Consider the following 23,463-nt stretch of genomic DNA (forward strand, 5'->3'; position numbering starts at 1 on the left):
GTTACGATTTATAGTTTGGAAACTTTTACTTGAAATACTGCATTGGTTGTCATACCCTCTACGCTACTTAGTCTCGCAGTGAATGCCCTAGTATCACGATGGGTTTACCCGTTGCACAACAGGAGCCTGTCATTAGGAGAAGGCCCAATCCACTTGTCATAAAAGAGTTATTGTATTGCATCTACATGTTGCAGTAAAAGGTAATGTGCTGCATTATGTAGTGAGATCGAAGAGCATCCAATTATCGAACCCTGATTGGCCGGAAGGCGGAGTAGAAGTTTGATCTAATCTGATAAGATCCACTATCTGATTGGTTCCGTGTCATTAAGCTCCCGGCAAAGAGGGAACCACCGCGTCTGGAAGGAATATGGAAAATTATTTTGTCAGAATATGTTCATCCTTTTCCTCACTTCTCTGATGTATCTCGTCTTGATAACAACTAATTCCCTGGAATGGACACAGAAGGGCCAACCAGAGCTTTGAGGTCATCATCTCCAGCGGAATTGATTCTTCAGCAGAAGAGCGGAGCTTTGCAAGGTCTTCCGCAACTGAACAGTAACGATGGAGGGATTCTATCTCAACTGCTGAGCAACCCTTTCTTCACGGCAGTAAGTGGACCACATATACTCACTTTCTTATATTTTCATCTCTTTGACTGACGTGTGTCGTCTTTACAGGGATTCGGCCTAGCTGGTCTAGGTACTGCTGCTGCACTCGCGCAAAGAGGACTCAAACATGGCGCCGCTCTCATCCGTCGGCGTATGCTCGTCGATGTCGAAATCAACATCAAAGATGATTCATACCCATGGTTCTTACACTGGATGACCTTATACCAACAATCGCAGCTCAACGGTGCTCGCTCTGCGGCAACGAAAAGTGGTGAGAAAGTGGGGATAATAGAAACATTACTTCGAAAAGTTACTCCGGGGATGCGACAGCTCTCAATCCAGACGCAAAAAGTCGAACATGCGAACGGTGCCATTCATACGCAATTTACACTAATACCGGGTCCGGGAAGGCATGTGCTACGGTATAAGAATGCTTTTGTCTTTGTCAATCGGGTGCGAGAGTCTTCGTCACGGGACCTTCAATCAGGTCGACCGTGGGAGACGGTTACGCTTACAACGTTATATGCGCATCGACATATATTTGAAGAAATGTTTACTGAAGCACATGCCGTGGCTGCCAAATCTCATGAGGGGAAGACACGGATATATAACAGCTGGGGCGCGGAATGGCAACAATTCGGGCATCCTCGACGGAAGCGACCGCTGGAGTCAGTGATATTAGATCAAGGCATTAAAGAAAAAATCGTACAGGATGTGAAGGACTTTCTTGAAAGTGGCAGCTGGTATTACGATCGTGGAATTCCTTACCGCAGAGGCTATCTCCTGCATGGACCTCCTGGCAGCGGTAAGAGTTCGTTCATTCAGGCATTGGCAGGAGAACTCGACTACGATATCGCAATTCTGAACTTGAGTGAACGCGGTCTCACGGATGATCGACTCAACCATCTATTGACTATCATACCAAACCGGACATTAGTTCTGCTCGAGGATGTTGACGCAGCCTTTTCCAATCGTCGAGTTCAGACGGACGAAGATGGATACAGAGGCGCCAATGTAACATTCTCTGGGCTCTTGAATGCGCTTGACGGAGTTGCAAGTGCGGAAGAACGCATTATATTCCTGACCACGAATCACGTTGATCGACTTGATGAAGCATTGGTTAGACCAGGTCGCGTCGACATGACCGTCCGACTAGGAGAGGCTACTCGGTATCAGGTTGCGGCATTATGGGATCGGTTCTACAGAGAATTTGATCCTAATGGTGTCTACAAGGAGAGATTCTTGGACCGTCTTGTCGAATTTGGACTCATCGAGGACAGGAATGGAAACAAATTGGACATGTCCAAAACTCTCAGTACTGCTGCCCTTCAGGGCCTTTTTCTGTTCAATAAGGGGGATATGGAAGGTGCCATCCGAACAGTGAAAGAGCTGGCTGAGTCCTTGTACGATCAACAGAAATAAGCACGTCACGGCGGTACTCATTGTGTATGTTATATGAAACTAATATATCTGTACTATAGTTGACTGTCTTTTGCATTCCAACTCTTTTTGTATATTGTGTGATGCAATCACTAACATTTCATCGCAGCTCAGTGGTGTTGATATTGAATCGTGAATAACACATTACAGTCATGCTATTGGCTACAACAAAAATCATGAGAGAGCAAGCATTCTGCTATACTGCGAGTTGGTGACTGAAGCATTTCAAGGAGATTTGTTCAGTGATTGGTCATCTAAAATAAGAACAGGCGTCTAAGGCTGCCGGTTTGTCAAGGCATCCAGGAACAGCCGGAAACGGCGCTCTGATTGGTCAGCAGCAGGAAACACTTGAGCCAGTTAACCGCCGCTATTACAGGCCCATTCTCTCCCTCTACAGCCAATCAGCAGCCACAGGTCACCTTCGAGCGTCTAGTAGAGCTGCATCACTGGCTCAATGCACTCTGCTTTGTGCTCTTCACACTTCTTGAACCTGTCACAAGGTGAGGGTATAGCAGTTTAGTGGTATCACTGCAGATAGTGTGCCAACACCTTGGAATTCTTCAGGATGGCTATTGGTCTGTCGAACAGCAGATTGCACTTACGTCCCTTAGCGATGTGGAGGTTCGAGCATAGTTTTTGCAATTCATAAGACGAAGAAACCCCCTTGAGGAAGGATGATGCTAGAGGTCAGATATCCTTTTTCAGTAGTTTTGTGTTGATTTCTTTTCTTGTTTCCTTCGATCACTTGCTATTCTGCATTTGCTAAGGCGTTGCGATTCCAGTACTACTTTCGGCAGGCCGTGTCAGTGATTTGTTTCTTGTTTCTTGGATTCCTTACAGAGCCGGTCTCTTGATTATATACCAATCGTCTCTTGGGTCCTTTTCTAATTCATTTGTTTCGTCCTTTTGTTCGAACGAAACCATGGCTGCAAAGGCTTCATTTCAGCTTTTTCCATCTCCGGTGAAGAGCAAGAAGAATCCGTTCAGAACTATACCCGCCAAAGAGGAACCAAGGAGTAAATCTCCGATTGTCGCTGATAATGATGACAGCATCAAGGCCGGTATTCAGACAGAATCCGTCATTATCAAGATTATCGAGGACACAAACACAGACACAATCCAGCCCTGGCCGGTACCTTCGCCAGATGCCTCACACTCGGAGATACTTCCAGATACAACGCAATTAGGACCCCAACAACGGCAAAAGTCTCCTGTTTCTCCCGGCAAACCGATCAACTCAATATTTCCGCAGTACAACCCTCAGTTGCCGTTGAATAAGCAGGCTTACTTCCCACAAAATAGGGGCACGAAAAACACATCTCATCAGAGTAGTAGTTCCACAGCTGGTACTGTTTGTGAGCAAGATGTCCCGCCTACTGAGGTTGATGCCGTTCTCGGGCCCAAGACTGTACCCGCAAGCGTATTCAACTTCCCTTCCGGAGCACTGAGTCCTCGGATACAATACTCTTCTGCAGAAGAATTGGTGACATTATGGGAGTCTGCTAATGGACAAGAACTGCAAGAGTCCTTGGGAACGTTCAATCTACGCGCAGAGAGGTACGCCTGCAGTTTGATCATCATTCTAAATCAGTCATGCTGACCAGGCTTCAACAGGGTTGACACTACTGCCTTCACGTTCGGTGACCCTCAGCTGCCGTTCTATACTCTAAACGCTAGTATGGATGGGTTCTCGCTCCTAAGAAATCATCCATTGAAACGCAACCGCGGTGTACAAGTTATGGTCTTGAATTTTGAAAATCCAGCTCGTCGCCAACCTCCGCACAATGGGCTAGTGACGGTCATATTTTCAAAACTCGCAGCGATGCTCGCAATTGAACAGGCTGCGGAACTGACTCGGCATCATTCACTTGCCCCATCCGAAGCCATGGAGGTCGAGACAAATGCAGTAAACCGGGCGGCCGCCCAAGAGTCATGTCGTCTGATCTGGAACGCACTGCAACATCGATACGAGTTGCAACACCCATCTCTACTCAAGCAGCATTCCTCGGCCTTGGTAGGTGAGGATGGTAACCCACTGCCCCGGGTGCAGACTGCGAAACCGGGCATCCTACATATCACCGTTTCTCCTACCGCGGAGAGGGACAGCGAGCATTACCAACCCCCTGTCATCATGGTGACGAGTCCGCGATCACCCAACAGCATACAAGCAGGAGATATGGAAGCGACACCACGGACATCAACGTTACCGCAGGCGGATATCGATGAACCATTGGCGTCCCTGGATCTTAGCACCATGACTCTTTCCATCTGCGCCGGACTTACCACAAGCATAATCCCATCCCTTTATGCCATCGATTCTTTGATTGCAGCCATGCTTGCTGTTGCTGTCACAGACGAAAGCACTTGGCCTGTACTCGCCAACACAGAGTTATACGTCCCTGGTCTGGAATCACCTCGAACCCCGAGACAGATACCACAACAGCGTCGTAAAAGCCGATTTTTCCGAAATTCTGTTGCTTCTACAGCTCAAAAGATGAACAAATCTACGTATTCAGGGAAATACTTTACCACATTTGCCGAGAGAGAAGAAGCAGAAGAAGAAGCCAAGCTAATGGCTCAAATCCATGCAGCGGAAGCCAAGGAACGTAGTAGGAAAAGGAAGCCCAGCACGATTGAGAAGAAAAAAGGTGGGATGTTCTCATTTTTAGGTAGCGGCAAGAAGAAGACAGACGGCAAAACGAAGCAGATCATAGTCGAGGAATTTGATCTGGAGAAATACGGCCATTTTGGTCAGGGATCGAGCAGAGAAGGTCAGGAATTACCTGGACCAGCCAAGATGCTGGTGAACCTGCTAGTTCTTGGGTTACAGGTTGTTGTTACGATATTATCTGCTGGGGTCAAATGCGCTGTATGGATGGTGGTTAATGTGACTCGATGCGTGACCAGTGAGAAATTCTGATGTCTTTCGTTTTCATCTCTTTCCAAGATTCCTTTCAGGGGTGTCCTTGTTATCGCAGGAGTATGGTTTAGGATTTTGTCTAGGGCAGTAGCAAGGCGTTTAGTGGTGTATATAGCGGTGATTCGTGCAATATAACCTAATCAATCGTTAAACACAAGATTTAATATACAGGTAGAGTCTGGTTATAACGAACAGACGGCCGCTCAGGGTCTAAGCCCATATATTTAGAAGTGAGTTCGATTTAGGGATGAAGCCCGGGCACCTCCAATATATTAATCCATTTCAGTATTAACAAATTAGATGCTCGTCAGTTCCACCTGGGCATATTAAAGTCATCCAAGCTAATATTAGTGCAAACATGGAGTGGCCTTCCTTTGGTTATAGTCAGATTCATTCTACTCGTTCAGTGCGAGAAATATCTTCAAGCCCCCGGCGTAGCTCGTTAACAACTCGCTCTCGTAAAGTACTATAATAACGAGGTAAAAGATCCTTGCTAATAAATGTCGATCCGGAGGTACCGATGTAGAGATGCGTGATGTAAGGAGCCGACTCTCGGCGTGGATCAAAATAGTAAGAACTGACTAGAAAACTAGACACTGGAGTAAAAACAAGAGAGGACTGCTAATTCCCAATGAAGAACTCGGTGGGCGAGATGAGCTCCTTATAAGCTTCATCCGGCACATCATAGAGCTCCCAAGTCGGCATGGCAAATATTGTAAAACATAGAGAAGCAGTGAGAGCATTTCTCGTACAAAGATGCAAGAAAGAAATATCGGAAATAAGATAACTAAATATAGCAAGTAATGACGAGCAACGAAGAACAACAAAGAATGTTCACAAGCACGGCCTAACTATTCCGAGCGCCAAGACGAGTGCGAGCACAGAAGCGCAACCGTGGGGAGCAGACGGGGCTGCTTTGCACGGTCTCTAAGCCAGGACAAGTAGGTAAGAGAAGCTGTCACATTGGGATGTATAGTCAGTAGTATGCTCCCCAATCCCCAATTTAATGGCCAGCGGCTCCTTTCGAGAGATGGCGATGAGCAGAGTTTATAACTCCCAAAGCGATCGTAGCCATTCCTTTAAAAAGGGGTCATCCTCATTTGTGATTAGACTCGTGGGTTTCAAAAACTTAGCTTTCCACATAATGTTTCCAGCACTTTTTCGCAGCCTGTCATGAGGCCGAAGTGCCCTCTCGAATTCTCAGCGGATTGTCCTTTATAGAGCCTCTGACATACCAAGTCGCTTTGCCTTCCTCGCCAAAAGAAGGAAAGCTATCCTTGCCGAAGATGACCAGGGTTTCTTCCTCAGACATGTCATCGCACTCAGCGCCGCGCTGCCGTGTAACGAATGATTCCCAGTTTGCCTTTTTACGAATCAGGTCAAGCGCTTCAGTCCAGGTACCGCTCAGTAACAAGACATTATCCAAATTAATGCAAAGAGGCCCGTTAAGGCCTTCAATGAATGTTTTCAGTTCGCTCAGATGAAGAGGGAAGTGTGACAGGCGCAGAGTCTCCAAGTTTGGACAATGTCGTGACACGAGAAGAGAACCCATACTAACAGGTGGTTGAGGGGCAAAATCATCGAGTGCAAAGCTCAGGTAAACGTCGAGTCGCGTAAGAGCCTTCCCTCCCATGCATGCTGAAATCAACGAGCCAAAGCTGGCGATTTGCTCCGGGCCATGGTCAACTATCGGTCCTCCGCCTGTTTGAGAAGCAGATCCTCGGAAGTCGAACACTCGCAGGTGTTCCATCCCTGCTGCTAGCTGCTGAAGCTGCTCCTGGGTGGCTGGGATTGACAAGTCAGCAGCAGGCGAAAGTTCTATACAAAGATAATTAATCGGAATGTGATTATCGAAGACAGTCATGAGAAGTTGAAGGAGGATCTCTTTGGGCTGGTCATCCAGCTGTTTAGACCTCGCAGCGTCCCAATCCAGGGCCCTAACCGTCCCAACTGCGGCAAGACCTTCAGGATCCTCCACCGCGTCCACAAAAGGCTTCACATAGTTGCGTCGACCGTCCTCGAAATCTCGAAATAAGTCCCCCACAAACAGCTTTTTTGCAGTGGGCATCTTTGACATGGCAGTGACAATAGCTTGAACAAACGCGCCGTCTTTAAGCACGCTCTCCTGTGCTAAGTATTTCTGCCGGTAAATCTCATGAGCGCTTACCAGTCCTGCTACTTCCCTGCTCTTGGCAATTTCTTCTTCGATGATGTCTGGGTCTCCGTCCGAGTCCCGTAGTACATTCAAAAACTCCGACCATTCTTCTAAAATCAGTTCAGCCTTCTCGATGGCCGGTCCTAGTTTCTCGCGCGGTATGTCGAAAGGTTGCTCGTCTGAATCACGCTCAAAATCGAATCTGTAAAAATCCAGTGTATCTTCCAAGTGCATAATAGCAAGCGCGGTGAAATGAAACATATCCGTCGCTAGGTGGGCACTAAAGTAGTTGAGGTGGACTCGAACCGCCTGGATCCCTTTGCTGAGAAGTGGATGACGTGCTACCTCTTCCAGGTGAGCAAGGGAGGATGGACGCATGGAAACATCGATATGGCGGAGAAGAAGGTGGGAACTTGTATTACAGAACCGCCGACAAGTCAGTCGGATGTTTTTGATGTCCTTGATTCCTTCCCAATTGCCATAGTCGGGAATAAAGAAGTAATTTTCAGTTGATACCCACCGTTTCCTAGATTGTTCGAAGATCGCCCTTAATAACTCGTCAGGTAGGTCCAGAATATTGAGAGAACGAATCCGGGACCGCGAAGACGCATTGGCAGCCTCGCGCATAGAACCGTGCAAACTCGCCACTTTATACCTGGTCTGCTCCAGTTCGTGAACAATTTTCTGGAAAGAGTCGCCAGGCCAATCATCGGGTCCAAGCGATCGACTCTCTGCGTCCCTAGTCGATCCCACATACTCGGCCATCGTCGATTGAACTCTGATGGAGACTATTTGGTCTCTGAGAGCTCTATCGATAGAATCCAGCTCCATGAGCTGGTGATAAATGCTAGCCAGAGTGAGATTCGCTCCCGGTGTACCATCGCATGCTTCCATAGCCACAGCCACTCGTCATGGAAATTTCTAGACTGAAATGTTCGCAGAATCAAGATGAGGGGACGTCGGATTTGAATTTGGGAAGCCAGAAGAGTGCTTGCGGTCTGAGCTCATGCCCAACTCCACATTGCTGCGGTACCTCTCGGGCGGTGGGGTCTTCCCGACCACGCCGCGCCGCGCCGCGGAGGTAACACGCCTCACAAAGCGGCGAGAGGGAGAGTCCGAGTTGGGTAAAGTGATCGATGTCTACCGTAAGCAGTGCTGTCGCGAACTTATGCGAACAGGGGCCCTAGAACAACCAATTTTGGTAGTTCCGACATCTAAGGGTAGTTGCTTGATGCAATATAATCATAATAATCGTTCAACACAAGATTTAATCTATATTTTTACGCAGAGAATAAAGAAATGACGGAAAGGTGCAGGGGTTCGTCGACGTTAGGGCTATTATGGCTACTAAAATTAGGCGATATTCTGAGACATTGAATCAGTCATTCTAGGAAATACTTGTTGTTTCCTTATCTATCAACCTACTCGCGTTCATCTCAAACGCAATTCTTCCAACGTTCAGAATGCACAATGGCTCCGGATCCTGCGGGAGTCTTCTATATCGTATCTACAATCTGTGACGCTATATTTATCCTGATTCTCCCAGCAAGGCTATGGAAGCTCCATGATTCTAATATCAGATATCCTCCAGAGTGGCGGGGTTCCTTCAAAGCAGTCAGTATCTCCCGGCCCCTTTTATAAAAGTATCAATTACATTTCTGATGCCTGATTACTACCGCCCAGGGTTTTGAAATATTGCTTGCTTTCATATTGTGCACATCTGGGGCACAACTTTTAGGCTTGCATGTTCAGCAAAAACTCGAGTATCTGGGAGCACTGTTTGTGTCTACACTTGCTGCATTGGGCCTGAGCCTACTTCTACTCAAGGAGAGTCAGCGGTCTTATAGAGCATCGGATTTTACTACTTTATATCTTCTTGCATCTACACTGTGCGATGTTATAATACTCGCTGCTCCTTCGCAGGTCGATAGACATGCATATATTTCACGTGCGGTATCTTTCCGTTGCTGTATACACTCGATGCTTCTCGTCATTGAATGTTGTACTAAGCGGCATGCCGCATCTGATGCTATCAGGAAGCAGCGGGCTCCCGAAGAGCGACATGGCATCTTGAGCAGAATATTCTTCCTATGGATCAACCCAATCCTTCTCCAGTGGTATACCAACGTCCTCGTTAACCAAGATCTGCCGCCGCTCAGTCAATATATGAAGCCAGAGCTCACAAGGGAAGCAATGATTCAAGCATGGTCTAAGCGAGGTTGGTCAAATCTCAACATAAGTTGGTCTATGACTTACTACAAGAGTAGCCAAACCCGAAACAAAGATGAGTTTACCCTTGGCCTTGATGAAGTGCGTAAAGCAACCTTTTCTCGCTGCTATTGTGCCTCGACTCTTCTTGATCATCTTTCAGTATTCTCAACCTATCTTGATTAGAGAGAGTATCAGATATGTTGTAGCATATCCTACGAATACAGAAAGTAATCAAGGATTTTGGCTTGTTCTATCCGCTATCGCTGTCTATCTTGGTCTCGCTGTGGGTTCAGATCTCTGTCCCCCTCCCTGTCCCATACATTAACATCCGGCTTTAGTTGTCGACAGCGGTTTATCAACACCGGAAGAATAGACTGAAGCTCATGACTAGAAGCTGTCTCGTCGGGGTTATTCATCACAAAATAATAAACTCACCTGCCGTCTCGTATGACAATGGGGAAGCCACTACACTCATGAGTACCGATGCAGATAGTCTCGACGATGTTGCTGGAATGGTTCATGAGATATGGGCCCATGTCATCGAAGTGATTATCGGTATTGGATTACTAGCTAGCCAGGTGGGCTGGATTTGGCCTCTTCCGCTACTTCTGATCTATTGTAAGCATGCTCGCCATTACGTTTGGACTACACACTAATCTATATAGTATGCTCATATATGAGTCGATTCGTTACAAAGAATCTACAGCCTCGCCAGAAAGCTTGGAATAGTACAACGCAGAGTCGTATAGCTGCTATAAGCTCTATGTTAAGCTCAATGAAAGTCGTCAAGATGCTGGGATATCAACATAATCTTGTGAACCGCATTCAAGAGCTTCGAGGAGAGGAGCTCTGGGCGGCATCAAAACTTAGATGGATAATGGTCTACTACAACATGTCAGGTTTGTCAATCCTCAGCACTAATATCATTATAAATAAAGTATATCTGACACAGTACAGCCAACGCTCTTGGAATATTCTCTCCGGCCATAACACTGGTTATCTCAGCACTTATATCGGTGGCTCGTGGTGGAAGGTTGGATACAGAAACTGCATTCACCACTATAGCCATTCTGAGCATGGTCACACATCCTGCTAATATGGTTATGACTATTGTGCCGCGGGTAGTGGCGGCATTTGCTGGGTTCGAAAGAATTCAAGCATTCTTGCTTCAACCATCCTTACAGGATACTCGTCAAATACTACAAGAAGAGACTCAATCTAGCCCTGCCATTCAAATTCGTGACGTACAAATCGGCCATGAATCGGTTGTTCTACAGAACATAAATATCGAAGTGGCACCAGGGTCATTTACCATAATATCAGGCCCTACGGGCAGTGGTAAATCGAATCTGTTGCGTGCTATTCTTGGCGAAGTCACTCCTACCCAAGGTTCAATCAGTTTGTCGACTCGAAATATAGCATATTGTGCACAGAAGCCGTAGCTACCCAATGGTACGATCAAAGATGCCATCTACGGGATTGCTAAAATGCATAATGTCAGGCAAGAGTATCACGAAAGATGGTACCATGAGATAATAGAGATATGTTGTCTCAATCATGATTTTAAAAACCTTCCGGGTGGTGACCAGACACAAATTGGCAGTAAGGGGCTCAATTTATCTGGAGGACAGAGACAGCGCGTGGTATGTTTCTTTAGACATGCTGACTACTCTAAGACTGACCCGGAAATAAAATTGCAGAGCCTCGCACGTGCATTGTTTGCAAGATGCGATATACTCCTTCTTGATGACACATTCAGTGGTCTGGATGGTGAGACAGAGCAGACTATCTTCGACAATCTTTTCGGTTCCTCAGGTGTAGTCAGGCGGCTGAATACCACTGTGATCCTTGTTTCCAATTCAAGTAAGCTGCTCCTTGCTCATTCTCAGCTATGGGAATACAGACTTATGCCAGAGATAGCCCACTACTTCCATGCAGCGGACCATATTGTGGTTCTCAAAGATCGTGAAATCCTTGATCAAGGCAATTGGCAGAACATCCAGTACAAAGCCACATCCAAAGCAAAGTTTTCTTCCAGTTCTCGTGGCAAAGACAGCATTATCCTATTGGCAAACACTGAGAAGCTCAACAGTCAGTTGAGATCAAAATATGAGGCTGAAATAGACCTTGCAAGACGGACTGGAGATCCTGCATTATACAGTGAGTTTAAGGATTCCCTCCCAGATCCATATCCGTGATGCACAGCTAATAGGACGGTTAGGGTACTACTTTGGTTACATTGGTTCGAGAAATCTTTTACTTCTTATAGCTTGCACCATGTCATACTCTTTCTTCATTGCATTCCCTCAGTACTGGCTGCGGTTGTGGACGGAGCTCGGTGGTAGAGACCCCGTGTTCTACGCATGTGGATTCCTCTTCCTCTCAATCATGTCGTGGGCTTCCACCAGCACTCAGATGTGGTGTGTTCTTGACATTCGGGGTCTCTGCCTAGATAGTATCAACTAAATCGACACAATAGGTCTGTTCTTATTCGACTTGCTCCACAATCGGGGTCGAAGTTACATGAGCGTCTTCTATACATCGTGGCAAGGTGAGTTATTTCACATTCCAAGAGATGATGATGACTTCGAGTATAAATAGCCAACGATGCATAGGGCACCCTTATCCTACTTTTCGAAGACCGATGTTGGCTCGATCCTGAACAGGTGAGTTACCATGTCCGCAAGGTCGAGTCAATGCTTATAGTATCCAGATTCAGTCAAGACATGCAGCTTATCGACAAGCAATTACCATCGGCCCTTCAGACTGTTGTGACTCGTAGGTATTATACCCTCTTATCGGATTTGTGTGATGTAATAACACCTCCAGAAATCTGCAAGCTCCTCATGCAGACAATACTTCTTTGTGTTACCGAAAGGTGGCTCATAGTATCTTTACCGGCCTGTATACTTGTGGTCTTTGTAGTGCAAAAAACCTATCTCCGGACGTCGAGGCAACTTCGATTTTTGGAACTGGAGTCCCGTGCTGGGGTATTTTCGAACTTCTTGGAAAGTGTAAGTCTTCGGACTCTCTAATAACTATTGTAGCCTAACCGAATCTCCCAGGTTGAAGGCATCGAGACTATAAGATCGTTCGGCTGGTCCAAGGCTATGATAGAAGAGAACATTCTAAGTGTCGAGAACTCGCAACGTCCAGAATTTCTTCTCTTGTGTCTTCAAAGATGGCTCAATATCGTCTTGGATCTCTTAGCTGCTGTGATAGCAACAAGTACAGTTGCTATAGCAGCGGCATATAGGACGCATATCACTGGTGCGCAAGTTGGGATTGCGCTCAATATCATGCTTGTAGCCAACACGACATTGTTGAGACTTGTGGAGAACTGGACCGTGCTGGAGACATCCCTTGGTGCTCTTTCTCGATTGAAGACTCTCGAGGAGGTGACGCCGTCTGAGGGTGGAACTGCCGAAACTTTAGAACCGCCTGCGAACTGGCCTTCAAGGGGTAACATCGAGTTTAAGAATATTACTGCGTCATATCAGTATGTTTCCTGATGGTAGCCTCCGGCAATATCTCTTATACTGACACGTGCAAATTTAGGTCTAGGTCTGTTGCTCTACGGAATTTGTCTCTAAATATTCCTGCTGGTCAGAAACTTGTTGTGTGCGGACGTACAGGCAGGTTAGTCAATTCAAATCGTTAAACTCGGTCTGACTCAAGGGCTCACTTGACTTCAGTGGTAAAAGTACATTACTATTGACACTACTACGTCTATTGGAGCTACAATCCGGCAAGATAGAGCTAGACGGTATTGATATCAGGAGCATGAGACTGGATCTGCTACGGCAACGGTGCTTTATCACAGTATCTCAAGATCCTTTACTCCTGCCCAACGAGACCTTGCGTTTCAACTTAGACCTGGATTGTTCAGTGCCAGATGATGCCCTTGTTGATGCATTAACGGACGCCGGCTTGTGGTCACATTTCTACGAAGGGAGCAGACAGTTGGATGGAGAGGGAGCTACTATCGTCGATATTTCAGACTCTGACGATAATCATCCGATTCTGAATCGTAAGCTCTCTTTATTTCCAGAGCTTTCGATAGGACAGTGCCAACTGTTCGCAATATGCCGGGCAGTTCTCAAAGCTAAGCTCTTGCTGCAATATGGAGTGAAGCCCGTTATTATCTTGGACGAGGTCACATCATCTCTTGATATCGAAACAGAATCGACTGTTTATCGTATTGTTGACAGCGAGTTTACCAAACACGGTCATACCGTTATCGTCGTTGCTCACAGAGTTGGTGCTTTGGAAGAGTATTTCGAAACTGGGAGAGATGCAGTGGCATTGATAGTAGACGGGAGACTACAGGGGATTATGGATAAGATAAAGCTAACCACACTCCAGCACCTTGAGTAGAGGGCTAGATTTGATTGATAGCTCCGTTACAGATGTCGGCAAGACAACATTGAAGTGAACATAGGTATCTTTGACTCTATTTTATTCTCCAGAAAGCTAAATATGTCACGTACATGCCATGCCAATGCAACCACCCGGAAAGATTCAGATATTCCTCCTTTCAAAGAAATATGGCGCAACATTACACATTGACATGCAAACAAAGTAAAAATCCCCATATAACAAAAGACGCCATCCAAGAAACAGTAACACTAATAGACAGGAGTATACTCATCAATATAAACAAATCAAGACAGTTTTATTTCACCTTTCCTTTTGACAACACCGAAAACCAGACAATCCGTAGCTTCTTACAAGGTAGCAAAAACGGCAACGACACCAGCCAAGACACCACCAGCAACAGCACTCAAGCTAGGAATAACTTGGCTACCAGCACCCTTGAAGGGCGAGTAGGCATCAGCACCACTTGGAGTAGCAACACGAGCCGATGATGATGTAGAAGGAGGAGTCATAACGCCGTGGTGAGCAGCAGAGGAAGCAGCGGGTGTAGCCATCATGCTAGGAGCATAGACACGGCTGCTCTGAGCAGGGATGTTGGACTCGTGGGAGGATGATCCACTGAGTTCGGAGTCTTCGGTGTCGTTCTCAGATAAGGCGGAGGGAGTGTTGGACTTGGTGTTTGTATTGGCGCAAGTGCATGCTTCTTGACCAGAGCTTTCCTGTGCACCGTTAACGCGGCCTGCTGGTGACGATGAGGGTGTTGCAAGACCCATGTGCACGACGGTGGCGGAGGGTTGAGTTGCACGACGCACTTTCTGCATACGGCATGCCTCGCTGGCGAGGCTATCGGTCACTGTACTGATGTATTAGCATATACACTATTCAAAGCGCACCAGGTCTAAACATACAGTCACTCTGTTCAGCACCACATGCAGCCTTGATCTCCTGCATGACGGCCGTGCGTGCAGAGTCAGAGCAGAGACAGGCAGCATCGCCGGTATTGCAAGCGCTACTAGAAAGAAGAGTGCGCATCTACTATAGTCAGTAATGCTGCGAAGACTACTAATCCCAGCAGGTACAACTTACAGCGCAGGTCTGGGCATCTTCCCTTGCAACGAGAGAGGATGTAGCTGCAGTAGCAGCAGCGGCAAATGCGATAAGAGTAACGAGTGAACGCATTTTTGCTAACGAATGTGTTGATCAAAGTCGAAGTAGCGAGTGGATATTAGCTGAAGTATCGCTTTTGTCGAAGGAACCGCTGATGTAGTTGATTTGTCGCGCGAGTCCAAATTTCTGAGAATTGGTCAGGGTAGAGCAGCTATTGATATAGATACGATTTGTTTTGCTCTGATTCCATGCTCAATGCGCCATGATGCTGGCTGGCATAGCGGCTTAACATAGCCAAATGCTTCGAACTCGATAGCATACCAAATGATGAAAAGTAAAACACATACAAAAACGCGGATCTAATCAAGGGTCGTTGGACTAGCAACATACAGTAATCATACGTTCGCCTTCCAAAGAAAGATGGCCTGATGGAATGTGTAGATGAGACGATCATTCTATGGAGCATGTTTGGTGTTTGAGTGAAAAGAAGGTTGGTCGAGTTAGGGTTTGTTCCAGAATGCGCTTACAACAACTGTTAACTACTTGACGCGTCTTATCGTACAATTAGGTTCGCCAGGATAGCTGACTGGTATGAATATGTAGCAGTGCAAATTAATTGCAGAAAAAGTGGACTTCACAGCGCGTCAAGCTATTTGATTCTGCGAAAGTAGAATGAAGAATGATGGGAATGGATCAATCGATGCACTATGCAGAACATGGGTAATATTGGCGATCCAATAGGTAGATACATTGATGAAACTAATGTCTTGTACCTAGTCAAACTGTCAAAGAGCTTCATGCATGCATTATCTGTCTGCAAAGCCATATCCGTTTAATCAGCCAGATTTGGTACTCGGAGCGGCCTGGTCCCCTTAACACGCTTACATGGGCCATGTACCATGATCGACACCTCAGATGAGACACAAAATGCAATTATGAGTATCGAATACTGGTTTACACAGTACTTGGATAGTAATATCGGTTTGCCTGCCACTCATGGTATGGAATGTCAGACCTCGGATGATCGCGTTGTAGCCCATCAAGCCGTGAAAACAGCTACCAAGCTGATCGTGAGATTCACTAGCCCTTTCCAATGGCCGCCATTGATTACGTCAATGGATATGTACTTAAGTAGATCTAATACAAGTCATGCGAGAATCTGATTCTATTAGAGCTGGAATGCAGCGAATGCTACCTACATACCAGATTTCCCTTGACACACCATGGCTTTCCCTTTTCATTTTAGTGCTCCCTTCGTTACTCCGGTTGGTGCCCGAATTGCCTAGTGGCAGGTATTCTCGAGAGGGAGAGAATGTAGTAAATGGCCAGCTTTTTGAGGATAGCCAAGAATGGTGCATCAAATGAAGTACCGGTCATAATCAACTTACCACACCTTTATTATGGGCTAACCCCGTAGACGATTCGGGATAAACTTTCATGACGCCGAATCCTATCTGGATATATCTTCAATATTTCCGCATTAGGAAATATTCCGAAACTATCCATGCACCTCCGAGATGTCCTATCATTAGATCCCGATATGTCATGGTTACGGCTAACATAATTTCTGGGAGCTAATGTCAAACCTGTTAGTTCCGTTCATGGTTCAGGGGAAATCGTTATCACAATTTATTTTTGTCTGTGTCAAAATATGACTCGGATATGAGCTTAAATAGGCCTAGAGACCGTAACGTAATCGGTAACTTAACCTAACCGTCAACGTAAGTGAACCGTCAATGTTCCCGGAACGCGTATACAATCTTGATTCCATATTATTCAACACGTCAATATGCCACAATTCGCAATAAAAATTAAAAGTATTTAGCTGAGCAAGAGGGACGAATCCTATTAGCTATTTCCGATTTGCAAAATGAACGGATGTCACGTGTATCGCAAGCTGTAAGGATTTATAATATCCCCCGATTGACCTTGCAAGACAGATTAGAGGGCGCTCAACAAAGATCTAAGTGCGCGCCAACAGTCATAAATTGATTCAATTTGAGGAGGAATCACTTGTCAATGGGATACTCGATCTAGATAAGCGTGGATTTGGATTATCCCCTCGACACTCTCTCGTACGAGAGAGCTGATTATCTCCTCTCACAACACGGAAATCAACAAGTTGGAGAAAAATGGGTACATCTATTCAATACATGATGACATTTACCAGCATAGATGCATGATAATCTTCCAAGGTTAATATTCTACTCACTCACTCACTTACGCTAGGCCAGTGAAGATCAGCATATACGAATTCCTTGATTCCGAGAAGTGTTTTCAGTCATAGATCAGATTCCAAATCTATCTAACCGCTTGGAAGCATCAAGCCGTTTTCCAACTTTTCCCAATAGGTAACTCGAACATATACCACCTCATCTACCCGTCGAAAGCCAATCCCCCCCCCGGGTGCAGACAAGAGGTACAATGAATTTACATGCAAAGAACGTCCCAAAAGGAGGGAATGAAATGAAAATCAACCAACCAGGGTATCAACGCCTATACGCTCAGATACCTCATCCCAAGAGTATCGTATGCAATGATGACACAAAGAATCGAAAGTAACGAGGTGAAAAAAATGATTCGAAAGAGTTCTAATTGAATGTATTCTTTTTGATAGCTCGCCATCCATCTAGACGAGGAATAGGGCTTCTGGCTCCGGTCCGAGTGGCTGGTCGATCCTGCCCTAAGCCCTTGCTTGTGAACAATGACAGCCGCGTCTTTTCCTGACGCACAGCTTCTCTCCGCTGGTCACGCAGTAAATCAATGCGCGCCTGGCCCATACGGTATTTCCGGCTCAAACTTTCTTCCATCAATGCATTGGCATCAAGCAACTTCTTCGGAATGGTCTGAACAATCTGAAAGACCTCCATCGGATCTGATACCGACAGGATCTCCCGTTCGCCAGCCTTGAAGATTCCCAATGCAACCCGGAAGAAAGTCTTGGATCCTTCGTAGAAGAAGCAGTCCCATACCCGCAGAGTCGTTTCCAACGGTAGACTGCCAATGAACATTGACATGAGCCAGTTAGTGAGACCAAGTGTGATGTCAGGCAATCGCGTATTGACAGTCAATGCGGGAGCTTTGCCCTTTGCCGTTGTCGGCGTGGTTGTGACCAGTTTGGTGTAGACATGTGGTAGGTTGTCTCTCAACAAGACCATCAAGATCCACATATCCACATTGGCGCCCTCGAGGCTAATCTCATGCGTACCCGGAAACAACTCAGTGGTTATTATATGAAGCATCCAGAAAGCTTTTTCTTCTGGTAGGAAGAGAAGCAGCATCCCAGCGATGAAGTTCAGCGATTGCGTGTATCCAATACGGGGATTGTGAAGCGCAAATGCATAGAGCACCCGTCGCAGAGACCTGATCATTTGGGTCTCAATTATAACTGAGCTATGCTTAGGAATATCGCTTCCCGCAGTATCAATGCCCGCCAAGTCCGCCGACATCTCTGGTTTGAAGTGAACATTATCCGGGAAAGTCCGATAAAGGTCGCGTTCAATGTGCTCTTTGTCAGTGTTGATGGATGAAGACATGGCTTCCTGCACTAATTTAGCATAGTGGCCCGGGTTCGGATGCATGTGTTGATAGCCTCCCGCGTAATAGAACCAGGCGGCACCTCGGTATTCGCTTGGAATGCCCTTTCGGACGAATCTCTTGAGCACGTTAGATTTGGGAGGGAACGTAACAGGACACTCAGTCGGCAACCCGGAGGACTCCATCAATTTGACCCATTTCAGCCGACGATGCTCCGCCGACGCGGCGTACGGCTTGTGCCAAGCTTCAAATTGTTCTCTTGAAACATGGTGAGTGACTTTGCGAAAACCATAGCGATCGCGGTCGTCAGTGCCCGGAAGAAATGAAGGCGGAACTTTTCCTGCGACACGTACCACGGTTGAATAACGGGGGCTAGGTATTGGTTGATTCACGGCTTTAGTTGTATCCATTTTGAGAGTCGCAGAGACGTTGATAGAGAGGTTTTTAGAGGATTGTTGTCTGGACCCTGTCGATTTTGGAGAAGCGGTTTCGTTGTCTGCCGGTCCTACTGGCTCTACCGTTGGTTGCGATGATCCAGTCGATCGCGATGCTTCCACTTCTTGCCGCTGTTCGAATTGTTCGTTTGAGTCGTCGGCAGTTTTCTGTTCATCTTTCGTCTCTAGCTCGTCCACTGATTGATCATGTGACGGACTTTGATTATGTCCAGAAAGTACCTCTTGTTTTTCCATTACCGGAACTTCAGGCCCAGGATTTAGCGAAGCGACGGAGGTGCGTTTGGTAGGTGAGTATATATTTTCGGCTATGACATCTAGCTCGCCGCCGGGTGGTACAGAGTGAGTAGATGTCGAATCTTCAGGGAGATCGATGATATCGTCAAGATACATGCCAATTGCATCCTCAACAGTCATATCTTCATCTTCTCCAAAATAGCCGTTCGGGGTGTCCGGCGACATATCGGTGATGGAGCTAGTTTTGGTCGCAATGCTGCTCCGTTCGGTCCCACTCATTTGTTCGAAACTCGAGTATGACGTTTGACCCGATGTCTGGCTGGAGCGTAGTGGATCATTATACTGCATAAGATCAGGGGTAACGCGAGGTGGGAATCGGGGTAGGGGTCTGCTGGCGGCGCTCATATCCGCATATTGGCGATCGGGATGAGGCGAACGACGTCTTCCATTCAGGGAAGACGTTGACATGGATATCCGTAAGCCTGTTCGCGTTGGCCGCATCCGAGGCACGCTGTTGATGCTCTGCGCAGCATCGGTCATCGGTAACGGCCAAGCGGCTTCTTGCTCTTGCTCCTCATGCTTGTTGGGAAATCTTGAGGTTTTGGCCGGCGGCGAGCTGGCAATTGGTATGTCGTGGCGAGAGGACATGGGATCTGATACAGGTGTATTGAAATAGAGCTCTTCATTTCGCGACGGGGTGTTGTGGAGGGAGGTTTCAGTGTTGTAGGAGAGTTGATCCAGGCTAGGCCGGGCCAGACGTGGACTGTAAGGAATGTATTTGGTAGGCTTCGCAGGAGACGTCGGAGACAGCGCTGGGTTTGGAGTCAGGTTGTGGCGATCATTTGAACCACTAGTGTTATTATTAATATTGTTGTTCAGGGTCAGGTGTGGCGGAGGGACGCGATGGCGATGAACGATATCATCACTAGGGCTCGGAGTGTCCAGGGGCGGACCCCCATGCGGTGTGACCATGGCCACTGAAAAACGCGCCGTTCCCGCTGTGCATTTGTTGCCAGACGATTTCTAAAGATAGTTTCCCTGTTTGGACAAGAGGATTAATCAAAGCCTCTTTGTCGAACACGCGGGCAATATACGTGTCTTCATTAGGCTTCTCGAAATGGTCGGGGTTTCTTTGCCGTTGTTTCGGTCCTTTTTCAACTTTTTGTTTGTTCCAGTCCAGGCTAACGATTTTCTTCCTGCTTCTGTTTTTTCTAGCTCGAGCAAACGAAACAATTGATGTCGAGCTTCAATTGGTGTAGAGAGACAAAGGAGGGAATGAATGGCCGTCTTTTGGCACAATGAATGGAAGAGACAACACCAGGTCTCACAAATCGGGCCTTTCAAGTTAAGATCAAGAGTTCAGCAAGAGGCAGTCCATGCCTGTCAGACGGACAGAAGAAACGAAGATCAAGAAGAGAAATGGAGAGACCAGGACCCGGCTGGGTTGATGTTAAAAGACGAGAAGAAGTAAACCATGGAGAAAATAGCGGCAGCAACGCGGGACCATCCGAAGCGCCCGAGAAGGCGGATCCAATCAGCTTCGGCTATGGAGTACCCTTACGGCCTCATACGATCTGCTACTTTTGCTTGATATTACTGTATTTGCTGTTATCGACAAATTGTCACTACATTCTTTACAAACATACCAACTACTCCCAACTCGAGAGACTAATTCCATCCTTGAGAGGCTAGAGTAACGGTCCGAACATCCGTTGTCGACTGATCTCATCTCCTCGTCCATTTTTCCGACATATCATTCAGACGTGATTCAAGCCGTTCTGTGTCATATTGATCATATGCGAGGTGACATGTAGTACCATCTCACATACATCCATGTTCCACCCGGCAGTCTGACCAAAGCCACGCTGAAGGTGACTCCGGGCTGTGCTGTGCAATGCCACAGTGGAAGATCCGATGAAGTTCGCTGGTGGATATTCGCCAAATTCCACGGCAGCCTCAAGCATGGTCGACGAAAATGTCCATGTTAAGCGAATCTCCAGTGCCCTTCAAACCTAGATTCCCTACATCTCAAATTCCGTGGCTTTGGATTGGACCTATCAAGCTGCACCGGCTAGATCTGAATCAAATCCCGAGTCCCTCTGGACCGGCGGGTATCTCCTCGGCGTTTTAATATAGAGGAAACCAGATACGTAGAACGAAAAAGAAAAGAAAAACAGTCACTCGTAGTTTCGTTATGCTTCCAGCAAGGGTCTACATACTACATACATGCACAGAGGTTTCTGGTAAATAGACAGCAAACACCGAACAGCACCAAAATCGAATGACGGAAGAACCAGACCCAAACGCCATAAAATGATCAATGCTACCTCTGCTCTGCTCTGCTCCTCCTTTGGTATGAATGAATGAAATAAATAGGGGGCTTCAAGCCGAGAAGGACGAGCCGTCGGGATAAAGGTCGAATCAATGTGAAATCGAGTCAAAAGAAAGACTAATTCGCTTCTCTAGCATATCTTCTCGTCCAATCCCTGGCAACCTCCTCGAACCGCTTTCGATCGTTTTGATATTGCTCCGCAATCCGTCCCTCGACAGCATCATCCGGCATGGGCTCAACCAACAATTGTCTTGCAAATTCGAGCACAGCTGCAATGCGCGATGAGGGTTTCCATTCGTCCGACTTTAGCATACCGAGACACATGGATCCTTTATCGTCGTTGGAGACGTTAGGGTGGTAGATTTTGGTAGCGAAGGAGACGGTGGGAGGCTTGAATGGGTATTCATTTGGCAGCGTGAGGTTGACGATGAATGTGCCTCCCTATTTAAACGATCTGGTTAGTAAATGCTTTTGCTTTCATAAAACGAGTCGGTACAGAGGCGTACTTCGTATGGCGTATCTTCGGGGCCCTTCATAGTAACTTTCCATTTGTACACGTCTGATTCATCGACAAGCTGGACTGAGATTCCAGTGGGCGGCGTTTCTATAAGTTCGGCCAACTCCTATTATTCGTGGAAACAGGTCAGTCTGAAATCTAAATGAAATAATCATTGAAGCGTCGTCATAAGATCTGGGAGACATGGAAAGGAACAAACAAACCTTGCTGATGCGCTTAATGCTACCCATGGTGCTGATCTGAGTCTAGATAAAGTGATAGATCAAAGAGAAAGAACTAAATGTAAATAACAAGAAGAGGTTGTTGTGGTGATGGCCAAGAGGGGTGAGTAAGGTACCTTTATCTTGGCGGGGTAGCTCTTGGGTACATGAGCTTAGCTCTTTCCATACTATGGAGTCCTCCATCTTTGATACCCGGTAGATTGACACATTCAGGCAGCGCAATTGTTTACAACCAGCCAACAAAAAGGTTCGCTTGACTACATGGATATATGCTTCGATACTTCTCAAGTCGGGCTGTGCTTCAGACAGGTCACACGAGGAGCATGCAATAATGTATGCAGATAGTGAACGGCCACATATCAAAAGAATATATTCTATTCAAGTACTGTATTCCATCTGGAGAAGAATCCCACAAAATGCAACGCTTATAAAACCATACTGTAGAAAAAAGCAACAGTGAATCACTCCCTCTGAAAAACGACCATCAATCCCATAACGCCTAACAATACGGTCTTGAGCCATGGATGTTCGCTCAACATGATTGTGACATATCCCACCCCGGGAATATATCCTCGGACACTACCCACAATATCCTCCTTGCGATCTAGGAATTCCTGTCCTCGAGCGTACAATTCGGTGTCGTCGGCAAGGTTGTTATCTCCTTTTGTGAGTAATTTCTGGGGTGCGACGTAAGGAAGCCTGTTATAAATCAGCAAGACTCTGATTAGTATTCGCCTATAAGAAAGATACTGCCGGAACGTACCCAGCCTTCGTCTTCTTGGCCTTCAACTTCTTGTCTTCTTCGGTATATGATCGCACGACTCGGTGGACAATTGGAATATCCTTGCCTTGGAACCAGTCAGTCTTCTCCATAAGCTACGGTCACTGTATTTCAATGGAGCCTGTAATACCTCGAACATTATAAACCACAATCTCTCCCACCTCAGCCCTCTCACCCCGATTCCATAAAAACAGTAGATCCCCTCGCTGGAATGCCGGTTCCATAGACCCGGAGAGCACGACCACGATGGGACTGCTAGAGTTCGACACTATCGAAACGCCTTTCCATAGCATGAAAGCTGTAGAGAGGACAAGGGCGAAGTTTAGGACCTGAGCAATCGATTGTCGCGCATTGGACAGGTTGCCTCCGAGGGCGGACAGCATTGTTATATTACTTTGTTGTCTCGAGTCAGTAAGGTGCTCTGTTCCGGTGTAATAGATAGTGCCTTTCTTTGATATAATCGGTGTAATCGAGGATTGTCGTTGTTGTCTTTGGGATAGTTTGGAGAAAGCAAGTGGAGAGGTGTCCTTGCGGAGGAGCTCAGGCATATCCGGTCCACCAATCAGCG

The 23,463-nt window shown here is 46.6% G+C and overlaps 9 protein-coding genes across 9 annotated transcripts; 4 read left to right on the forward strand and 5 right to left on the reverse strand.

Moving 5' to 3' along the window:
• The first annotated feature begins 389 nt into the window (after nucleotides 1–389).
• On the forward strand, nucleotides 390–2,214 carry TSTA_031500 (mitochondrial chaperone BCS1, putative). The gene is made up of 2 exons (XM_002480280.1): nucleotides 390–608; nucleotides 678–2,214. Exons 1-2 carry the CDS (start codon nucleotides 453–455, stop codon nucleotides 2,028–2,030), a joined length of 1,509 nt encoding a protein of 502 aa, XP_002480325.1. The 5' UTR covers nucleotides 390–452; the 3' UTR covers nucleotides 2,031–2,214.
• Nucleotides 2,215–2,970: 756 nt separating this feature from the next.
• On the forward strand, nucleotides 2,971–5,117 carry TSTA_031510 (conserved proline-rich protein; the record flags this gene model as incomplete). The annotated part of the gene is made up of 2 exons (XM_002480281.1): nucleotides 2,971–3,605; nucleotides 3,663–5,117. The coding sequence occupies 2 exons, from the start codon at nucleotides 2,971–2,973 to the stop codon at nucleotides 4,966–4,968; spliced, it is 1,941 nt and encodes a 646-aa protein (XP_002480326.1). The 3' UTR covers nucleotides 4,969–5,117.
• A 1,022-nt stretch (nucleotides 5,118–6,139) lies between these two features.
• On the reverse strand, nucleotides 6,140–7,901 carry TSTA_031520 (uncharacterized protein; the record flags this gene model as incomplete). The annotated part of the gene is made up of 2 exons (XM_002480282.1): nucleotides 7,136–7,901; nucleotides 6,140–7,093 (listed from the first exon to the last, which is right to left on the reverse strand). Exons 1-2 carry the CDS (start codon nucleotides 7,886–7,888, stop codon nucleotides 6,140–6,142), a joined length of 1,707 nt encoding a protein of 568 aa, XP_002480327.1. The 5' UTR covers nucleotides 7,889–7,901.
• Nucleotides 7,902–8,129: 228 nt separating this feature from the next.
• TSTA_031530 (oligomycin resistance ATP-dependent permease yor1, putative) lies at nucleotides 8,130–10,776 on the forward strand (the record flags this gene model as incomplete). The annotated part of the gene is made up of 6 exons (XM_002480283.1): nucleotides 8,130–8,324; nucleotides 8,888–9,336; nucleotides 9,386–9,617; nucleotides 9,673–9,952; nucleotides 10,000–10,233; nucleotides 10,292–10,776. 6 exons carry the CDS (start codon nucleotides 8,130–8,132, stop codon nucleotides 10,774–10,776), a joined length of 1,875 nt encoding a protein of 624 aa, XP_002480328.1.
• A 45-nt stretch (nucleotides 10,777–10,821) lies between these two features.
• TSTA_031540 (multidrug resistance protein, putative) lies at nucleotides 10,822–13,711 on the forward strand (the record flags this gene model as incomplete). Its single annotated transcript, XM_002480284.1, has 12 exons — nucleotides 10,822–10,977; nucleotides 11,035–11,197; nucleotides 11,255–11,494; nucleotides 11,556–11,754; nucleotides 11,814–11,885; nucleotides 11,950–12,000; nucleotides 12,048–12,112; nucleotides 12,164–12,348; nucleotides 12,400–12,833; nucleotides 12,893–12,973; nucleotides 13,030–13,364; nucleotides 13,386–13,711. 12 exons carry the CDS (start codon nucleotides 10,822–10,824, stop codon nucleotides 13,709–13,711), a joined length of 2,307 nt encoding a protein of 768 aa, XP_002480329.1.
• Nucleotides 13,712–14,061: 350 nt separating this feature from the next.
• On the reverse strand, nucleotides 14,062–14,990 carry TSTA_031550 (uncharacterized protein; the record flags this gene model as incomplete). The annotated part of the gene is made up of 3 exons (XM_002480285.1): nucleotides 14,798–14,990; nucleotides 14,620–14,743; nucleotides 14,062–14,564 (listed from the first exon to the last, which is right to left on the reverse strand). The coding sequence occupies exons 1-3, from the start codon at nucleotides 14,888–14,890 to the stop codon at nucleotides 14,062–14,064; spliced, it is 720 nt and encodes a 239-aa protein (XP_002480330.1). The 5' UTR covers nucleotides 14,891–14,990.
• Nucleotides 14,991–17,083: 2,093 nt separating this feature from the next.
• Nucleotides 17,084–20,016, reverse strand: TSTA_031560 (GTPase activating protein (Gyp3), putative; the record flags this gene model as incomplete). Its single annotated transcript, XM_002480286.1, has 1 exon — nucleotides 17,084–20,016. One exon carries the CDS (start codon nucleotides 20,014–20,016, stop codon nucleotides 17,410–17,412), a length of 2,607 nt encoding a protein of 868 aa, XP_002480331.1. The 3' UTR covers nucleotides 17,084–17,409.
• Nucleotides 20,017–21,207: 1,191 nt separating this feature from the next.
• On the reverse strand, nucleotides 21,208–22,203 carry TSTA_031570 (ubiquitin conjugating enzyme (UbcB), putative). The gene is made up of 3 exons (XM_002480287.1): nucleotides 22,097–22,203; nucleotides 21,883–21,999; nucleotides 21,208–21,817 (listed from the first exon to the last, which is right to left on the reverse strand). The coding sequence occupies exons 1-3, from the start codon at nucleotides 22,121–22,123 to the stop codon at nucleotides 21,494–21,496; spliced, it is 468 nt and encodes a 155-aa protein (XP_002480332.1). The 5' UTR covers nucleotides 22,124–22,203; the 3' UTR covers nucleotides 21,208–21,493.
• A 290-nt stretch (nucleotides 22,204–22,493) lies between these two features.
• Nucleotides 22,494–23,393, reverse strand: TSTA_031580 (Signal peptidase I). The gene is made up of 3 exons (XM_002480288.1): nucleotides 23,026–23,393; nucleotides 22,878–22,962; nucleotides 22,494–22,813 (listed from the first exon to the last, which is right to left on the reverse strand). The coding sequence occupies exons 1-3, from the start codon at nucleotides 23,276–23,278 to the stop codon at nucleotides 22,576–22,578; spliced, it is 576 nt and encodes a 191-aa protein (XP_002480333.1). The 5' UTR covers nucleotides 23,279–23,393; the 3' UTR covers nucleotides 22,494–22,575.
• Between the last annotated feature and the right edge of the window lie 70 nt (nucleotides 23,394–23,463).

This window comes from Talaromyces stipitatus, genomic scaffold (assembly GCF_000003125.1).
Source record: "Talaromyces stipitatus ATCC 10500 scf_1105507295541 genomic scaffold, whole genome shotgun sequence".
Lineage (NCBI taxonomy): Eukaryota > Fungi > Ascomycota > Eurotiomycetes > Eurotiales > Trichocomaceae > Talaromyces > Talaromyces stipitatus.